The 8,429-nt window shown below is 46.2% G+C and overlaps 1 protein-coding gene across 3 annotated transcripts in view; it reads right to left on the bottom strand.

Annotated features, from left to right (window-relative positions):
• LOC117589475 (ecdysone receptor) overlaps window positions 1-8,429 on the bottom strand; it is a 64,964-nt gene that overhangs the window by 24,003 nt on the left and 32,532 nt on the right. Inside the window, exon 2 of one of the 3 annotated variants that reach the window (XM_034281420.1) lies at window positions 4,538-5,693. The exons of the other annotated variants lie outside the window; for them this stretch is intronic. Coding sequence (XP_034137311.1) covers window positions 4,538-5,318 — 781 coding nt within the window. The 5' untranslated portion in view covers window positions 5,319-5,693. The remainder of the gene's footprint in view (window positions 1-4,537; window positions 5,694-8,429) is intronic. 3 annotated transcript variants of the gene reach the window in all.

The raw sequence follows: 8,429 nt of genomic DNA on the forward strand, positions 1-8,429 counted from the left end.
ATAGAAGCCCGAAGTCAGTCCCGTCCCGAAGTGAAGAAGAAAGTCAAGAAGCAGAATACCAAACGAATGGTGTCTGACGGCGGAAACTCGTTTTGTCCAAACAGAAGAAAGTTGTCGGAGTCAGTCGCAGAGCAGTCAAGAATGCTGCACTAATTGGTAGCCAGAGTGGGAGAGAATATCACAGAAAGAGAAGAAGCCACAGAGAGACTTGGGGAGAAAGAGAAATGAGATGGCACTTTATGAGTGTAAGTGTGTTAGTTGGTCCCTAACAAGACCTTGGTTTTGGTAGCTTATCTAACAGATGTTACTCTACCCAGAGCAAGAGAGACAGAGTGCGAGAGAGATGATATGACATAAAAGTTTCTCTTGGTAACTTTTCACAAGTTATTTGTAAGAACTTATCCGAAATTCTTTCTCTATTTTGGAATCTTTTGCTCTAGGTCTTTAATTTCTTTTGTTTGCTGTCTTGCTGTCTTCCACTTTTTCTTTCTTTCTCTGGCGGCTAATCAAGAATAGACACGTTCCTCTGTGTGTTAGTGTGTGTGTTTTTATATACAAAAATATTTCCCAATTTCTTTTTCTATTTTTTCACTCTATTTTTATTGTATTTTGGACATCATTTGTGCATACACACTACTGACATACTTTGGGCCATTTTTATTTTTTGTTTTTAAATAATAATTATAATATTTTTAGCGCCTGGCTGCTTGCGGCAGCCACAGTGGAGCAAAACGAGTGTAAATATTTCTAAAACAACAGCAAACATTTTTGGAATATTTTTGCACAATTAAATTTCACTTTTCGATTATCGCTCCTATCGCTGTTTCGCTTTCGGACTTGCAGCTGTGCTCGTGTGTTGTTGTTGCCGTTATTGTTTTTTGCTGATTCCAAGTGAATATAAATATATTTAGTATATAAATTATTTCTAGTTGCGTTGCGTTGACTTGCTATAGTCATAGTCCCCAGCTGCAGGCCGGTCCGGTTGTGTCATTAACCTATAAAAACGTGTTCGCATAGAGAGAGAGAGAGAGATAGAGGAGCACCGTGAGAGAGCTTGTGATAGCGTTTTATTGCACTTGAATGTCTCCAGTTGGCTTCTTCTCTTACTCTCTCTATCTCCCTGTCCCATTCTCTCTTTGCAAATTCTTCGAAAATAGCCAAAAATAATGCAATACACAATCACACACACACACACACATATGGCGTTACAGAGCGCTTTCTATGGCCTGTGACGTCACTGCTGTGCGAGTGACTAACTTGCAAGATGGCCGCCAAATGCAGTTAGGCGTTTTCAAATGTTTTTGAAATTTGAATATGAATCAAGTTTTGTTTTACTTATCTGTGCGAGGGAAATGCTAAATGAAATCATTGAAGAGTGACAAACAAATTCCATTAATAAGGGTGTCAGTTGTTCTAGTGCCAGGAATTCACAATACATTTCCGATTGAGCACAGAACAAGTTTACGTATATTTTTGCTAAGATTCACTTTCTGCAATAGTAGATCCATTAGTTATGATCTCTGGTGAGGGTTAACTTCCATAACTCTGAGATCCTAATCGTTTTCCATCCATGGCAAACAGAATATTTTGCATAAATATAAATAAATACGTCTAAAAGTCAAAGTCAAGCAATTGTAGTGCCAGCAGAGTCGGGGAGGGGAGCTTATCAATGTCAGGCGGGCGTCGGCGTCGGCGTCGACGGTGGTGTGTGCATCTCGCTTACAACAAAGTAGATACCCACCCGTACATTGTATCGCGAAGGGTGGGAGAGGGGTAGGTGTTTTTCAAAGAGGGCAGAGGAGGAGCTTCAAAGCGAATGTAGAGGCGGGGAGAGAGAGAGACTGGAAGTGCGATCATGAGCAATGCGGGCGTCAACAGACCAGACCGCCCCGCACCATACCGCCCCGCCTGGCCCTTTTGCTCCACGAGCGCCAATGAGCGGGAGAGCGTAATTACGCTTTTGCGCTCATTAGTTTTGGTGCTCGGACGGTCGGCCGCTCGTTCGGTTCTTGGCGCTTCGCTTGCACACGAAGTGCTCTCTGCTGCTGCGCTGCGCTTGCCGTTCGGCTGATCGCGATTGTCGATAGCAACTGTGAAATGGCGGCACAAAATCATTGACCTCAATTTTTTCGTCATGCGAATACGGACACACACACATGTAGATATAAGGTGGGTAATTGCAAGAGTGTGTGGCGTAGTGCAAGTTGTCGTCGTCGTCAGAGAGACAAGCAAAAAACTTGTCAACTGGCGTTATCGTTCTGGTTTTATCGTTCACACAAATACTACGAGCACAACAGCACTACCCCGAGTATATTTTGTTTCAATTGTTTGTCATTGTATAACTCTGCTGCTCCGATGCCGCGCCGCGGCGCACCGTTCCACCTTTATTTGTTGCTGTCCTTGAGCTTTAGGATCGGCTTGAAGCGCGTACAGCCCGCAGATACGCGTATCGCATCGTACAGCACCGGCACAGCACAAATTATGTCATAGAAAAATATCGAGCAACCCCCAAGAAAGTTGGACAAAAGAAATGCAAATAAGCTCGCAACGCAGCGCAGCCGAAACAAACAACAACCCGTATGTCCAGAAACGAAACAGAATAGAATCGTAACAGCAAAACAACAAAAAAAACAGTTGTTCAAAGAGCACGCACATGCACACACACACACACACTAACGCAAGCATGATGCTGTTGCTGCCTTGCACTGCAGTTAGCAGCAGCAGCCACAGAAACAGCAGCCATCTCTTTCAGGGGCTAAGGTCGTGTACTTGAGCTTGTCACACTTTTCGCACAGGCACGTAGCGCGCGAGACAGAGAGAGAGAGAGAGACCGCTGCATGTGTGCACATTGACAGTTAAGTTCAGTTCAGTTTGTCCTTGCGGTACATTTTGTTGCTGTCTTGCCCGCCGCTTGGCCTGGATCAAAGGCGTGCCCTAGTTTGAGTGTGACCTAAATATAGTCTGTTTGATGGAACATACTCGATGGTTTCAAGGAAATACTAACTAAGAGCTCAAGTCAGGATAAACAGATGCGGCAGAAAGTAAGCAAATTTCATTGAATTTTGCGAATTTAAGAAAATAAATTAGAACTGGAAATGTTTACTTTACTTTTCCTACTTAAATAAATCCTCAGAAGGAGGATTCAAGCTTTTAATCGCTTCCAGCATCTAATGCAGCTCCTCTTCTCTCTTTCTTTTGCCACTCTAATGACCCTGCCCCGGTGCTAACACTTGGAAATTGTGTCACAGTCACAGTCATAGACGCAATGGCAGCCTGCCTGCCTGCATCGATTACAGATTGTGCTGTGTCCTTGAACTCCCACGCATCCGCACAATTTGGTTCGAAATGCAAATGCAATCCTGCAACCCCTGTCCAAGTGACTGTCCCGAGAGGAGCCTGACCCCGACCTGACCTGGTTTACCCGGTCACTGCATTTGGCACGAGGTCAATTCCACAGCAACCGAAGGCTGCCACGAAACGGAGACCGAGACCGAGACAGAGACCGAGACCGGATGACGTCACGGCGACCGCTGCACAATTGCAGCCAGTTACAGCCGAAGGAGGCAGGGGATGGATGGGGGGGAAAAAAACAAGCATAAAGAAGAAGCAAAAGATGGAGAAGATGGAGAAGAATTCCTTCGACTCGGTTGCTCGTTCGCTGCGGGGAGGCCCTAAATATAGAACAACTTGAGGTAGGTTCGTAATCGAGCTGCAGTCAGTCGTCAGTCCCGCTTCAGCTGCCGGGAGCAGCAACAGCAACAGCCACTAAAACCGCCCTTATACTCCCCGTAGCACATGGCTCGTTCTCTCTCTCACTCTCTCTCGCTGCTGTCTGTGTGTGTGTGTGTGCGTGTGCAGTGTACCATTGCGCTGGCTGATAAACTGAACAACAATGCACATGCACATGGACATGCCTCCCTCCTTCACACTGTTTTATTGCCCTGCACTTCACTCCACAGCCCTCTTCCCCCTCAGCCTCATACGAAAACTGACTCTGAAGACTCTGCTCCCCCATCCATCCATCCTCTCGACACTTCAGCAAAGAGAAACAGAAACAGCAAGAGAGACAGAGTGTGTGCTGGGGGGGGTTTGGAGATGTGGAATCAGAAGAAACGCCATAAAAAATGCCTCATAAAATGCTCTTTCGTGTAATAAAATATAATTAGTGCAATGCACTGCAACAGATGGGCGTGGTCCGGAGCACGCTCGAAAATAAAACAAAAGGGAGATGAAAAAAGGAAAAACCCTGGCAACAATTTGCGGAATTCGCCTGCACAATCAAACCACATATTTGACTCAATTTATGAACGGGAATATTTCCAAAAAAAATACCATTTAGTTTTTGGAAATATTTAATTAAGAGAAAAGTGATGCAGAAATATTCAATTAGGAAAATAAAAACCCACAAAATTCAGGGACAATTTCGGGAATTGTATTTCTCTTGGAATTTCTGCAGAATTTAGATTTGATTAAAATTTGATTATTTAAGTAAGTTTCCTTCAGAAACGGCGACCTATAACCCTATTGGGGAACTCACCTGATGAAATGGAATTTGCTGAATCACTGCGCGGTGTATGCTGCATGGCCATGCCCATGCCACCGCCTCCTGCGACACCTCCAATTACGCCACCGATGCCGACACCGATGTTGCCGCCTCCCAGAAGGCCATTCGAATTGCCATTTGTGTGAAGATGCGAATTTAGGTTCATTCCATTGACGCCTCCTCCGAGTCCGACACCGAGACCGTTCTGCTGCAAGTGCAGCGGTGTCGTGGTCGAGGGCGTTGTGGAATTGATGAGACCGTGTCCATTCTGCATCTGCTGCTGCTGTTGCTGCTGCTGCTGCTGTTGCATTCCGTTAACCATCCCTCCGCCATTGACCAGGCCGAGACTGTTGGCCAGGGCGCCTAGATTGGTGGCACCTGGCACATAGTGGCCATTTCCATTGGAGCCATTCGTGGAGCCATTGTTGATGGGAATGATGGTGGTCTGGGCGGGCAGGGTGCTGGAGCAGCCGTGCATCGCCAGCGTGATGACGCTCTGCTGTTGTTGTTGCTGCTGCTGCTGCTGCTGCTGCTGCTGTTGCAGCTGCTGGGCGACACCGAGAGCGACACCGCTGCCGTTGCTGTTGCCATATTGCCCATCGTTGCCGCAGAGCCAGAGATCCTGGTCGCAGTAGTCGTGCGAGTCCAGGGACGAGGGGGACATGTTGACGCCGGAGGGCAGCACGAGGCCGTTGGAGGAGGATGTCACCTCCGAGGAAGACTCCTCCGGCACGCGCAGGAAGCCCCCGTTGTTCGACCAGCGTCGTTTCATCATCGTTTGGTAGCCGACGGTCGCCGTTTTGTGGCCGTTATCCTTGCACGCTCTATGTGGCTGGGGACAAGCGACTTGTCCCTGGCAAATGGTCCAATAAAAAGAAAAGGAGAACGGCTTTGCCTTCTTCTACAGCTCCTTCGGGCAGGAGTTCGAATTCTCCTGCTACCTCCTGCTTTTTGGTGTGCGCCCGACTCAATGGGTTCGAGTTTCAGGCTTTCAGCGCTCTGCACTTCTTCTGCTTCGTTCTTTGCTCCTCTGCTGTACCTCGTTGGGTACCTCCTGGTAGTTTTTCTAGTATTTTTTGCGCACCTGTTTGCGTTCAAAATACATCTTCGCGGGCCTTCCTCCTCATTTAATACTCTGAACAATCGAAAGCTGCAATAGAGAGTCGGTTGGGGTGGTAAAGAGGGAGGCCCGAATTGAGTCTACGGAAATGTTCCTCAAATCTGAAACCGAGCCCGTTTTCTTTCCTTTTGCTACACAACATTTTATGGTCACACTGAAAGAGTAGGTACTAGAGACAGGTTCAACGCACCTGAGCGCTGAGGGGGCAAGAAGAGCTCATGAAATTTTCATTTCATTTAATTGCAAATTTTCGCTTTACCTTGAACGCGGCGTCGAGTTCAGTTCAGCTAAGCCCCCAAGCAAAACCAAAACCAAACCCGCACCGAAACCGAAACCTAGACGAAAAGGAATACCTAATTCTTATAATAGATCAACCATCAACAGCGTCGACACATGTTCCGCTTCGTATCTTTGTATCTCTGTTTCCCGGTAACCAACGGGCAACAACTCGGCAAAGATTGCAAACTTCTGATAGAACACAGAACACTTCTAGCAACTCTCCAGCTCTCTTGTCTCATATGCATATGAGTATCTACTAACTCGCTTATTCGCAACAATTAATCTAGGGGAGGTAATTTATGGACCCACGAGATCAAGTTAAATGTCGCCAAAATTGATTGTCTATCCGTTTGTTGTTTCTGTTCTCAAATTTCCATGAAATCTGGATCTGGTTTGCATCTGTCGTCTATCCATCACTCAGCAGCGGCGCAGAGAGTAAACATTTTTCACTTCCTCTGGGGACGGACAAGCCAATCCATTTTATTTCCCTATCGCAGGCTTGTGCGTGAGTAACTTTATTTGTACACTTGTCTTGCTCACTTATCTAAATGCCTTGACAATCATTTCTGTTTGACCATTCCCTTCTCTCTCTCTCTCACTCTCTACGCACAATGTCCAATTCGTGTTTAACACAAACAAACAGCGGATAGTGCGTTACAGGAACAGAGTTATTGGGGAAAATTGCCAAGTTCTATCATTGGCAAAGAGTATTTGGCGGCTTACCCAGTCTAATCCTTTATTCACTTGCATTTAATCAAACCGAAATCTGTTGTCCCCGCCATTAATCGATTGCAATCCATTCCCCTGGCAATACCATTCCACAATTTTTCTCATTTGGAAAGCAGCTAATTGAAAGACATTTAATTAGGGGAAAGTTAATCGAAGAGCGAAATGTAGCGCATAAATATTTAATGCAACTGAAACGAGTAGTTTACAGCGTAAAGTGCAGTGACAATTGCTCAGCGATTAGTCATGGTCTAGGTCAGTGGAGGAGCTCTGCCTCTGCCTCTGCCTCTGTCTCTGACTTTGAGAGTGCGAGAAGAATTTCGCATTTCGTTTTGGTTTGCAATGCAGTTTCGATGATACACATGTGTACCACACTGTAGTACAGGTTTTGACTCATGCGCGACTTTTTACAGGTGAATCATTTGAGGGACAGACGAATCGATCGACAGTTCCAGCTCTCAGAGCAGGTTGCCCGGCTCACCCTTCCCTTTCCACAGCTATCCAAAGATCCATTAAAAGACCGGCACTGTGGCTGTGCGAGTGAGAGGGCCCGAAGATAATAAAGCAAAAGTTTGTTAAGTGAAGCTCCAAAAACTGGTTTCATTCCATCTCGCTCTGGCCACCACATCGCAAACAGCTTGACGCAGACTGAGAACCAGAGAGAGCGAGAGAGAGAGAGAGCGAAGCTTAGAACAAAATCGAAAAGAATCACGATCCACATGGGGGAAGAAGCAACAGCGGATAGCGGCAGGGCAGGGGGGAGCCAGCACTAGCAGCAGCAGAAGAGAGACTAGTCTAAGCTTTCAAATTCCACCCTACCAGGCGGTGTGGGGCGGCTGAAGGGGAGGCGGCTGGTCGGCCTGAACTGAGATTTTGGCCCGCATTAAGTTTTTACACAAAAAAAAAACCTGTCGCTCTGTCGCTGTCGCTGTCACTGCCGCGGCCGCTGAGCACAAAAACAATGCAAACAGGTTGTTCTTAAGTTTATTTAAATACCCTTACGGCAGGGTATGAGCGTTACCAGCAGAGGCTGGCAAATGCAGCAGCAGAGTTCGGTTTATTGTGGATTGGCAGAGAGAACTGCAGCGATTTGGGGCATGTCACAGCCTTAGCTTTGATCTAATTTGTGGCTAAATGCGAAAACATTTATAGTTATTTATCACCCAAAAGTCAACCGTCATCAATTGCAGTGTATCCAAGACTTTGGCTTGATGTTTCTTGCATTTTTTAGCGCTTTGTTGTCAGCGCGACCCGAAGAAAAAGCAGAGAATAAAGCGCGTATATTGGGTATACAGATACAGATATATATATGAGTATTATATATGTACACATGTACATATGTAAGATGCGATATGCGATATTTATGTATGGACGACATTTAAGGCATTTTTATAGCCTTTTTGCTTTGCGTGTCTCTGTCTGTCTGTCTGTCTGTCTGTCTGTCTGTCTGTCTTGCCTGTTGCCGCTGCTGATGTTCTTCTCTCTGTTGCGTTTTGCTCATTTTTACTTTTTGTTGTTGTTGTTTGTTTTCTCTTGCTTGTTTTTGTTCTGTTCCGTGGCTTCTGGAGGCAAAAGCTAAATTACAAACAAAAAGGTACACAAGAAGAGAAGAAGAGTCTAAAAGTCGGAACGTCAAATGGCAGAAGACGGCAGAGCGACTCACATGACTAGACCTTTCTCCTACCCCTCCCCATCGCGCACTCACTCACTCTCTCCCTCGGTCTCCCCCCTCTCTGTGTCTCTTGGGAGTGTAAGGGCAAT

Source organism: Drosophila guanche, unplaced genomic scaffold, assembly GCF_900245975.1.
Source record: "Drosophila guanche unplaced genomic scaffold, DGUA_6, whole genome shotgun sequence".
Lineage (NCBI taxonomy): Eukaryota > Metazoa > Arthropoda > Insecta > Diptera > Drosophilidae > Drosophila > Drosophila guanche.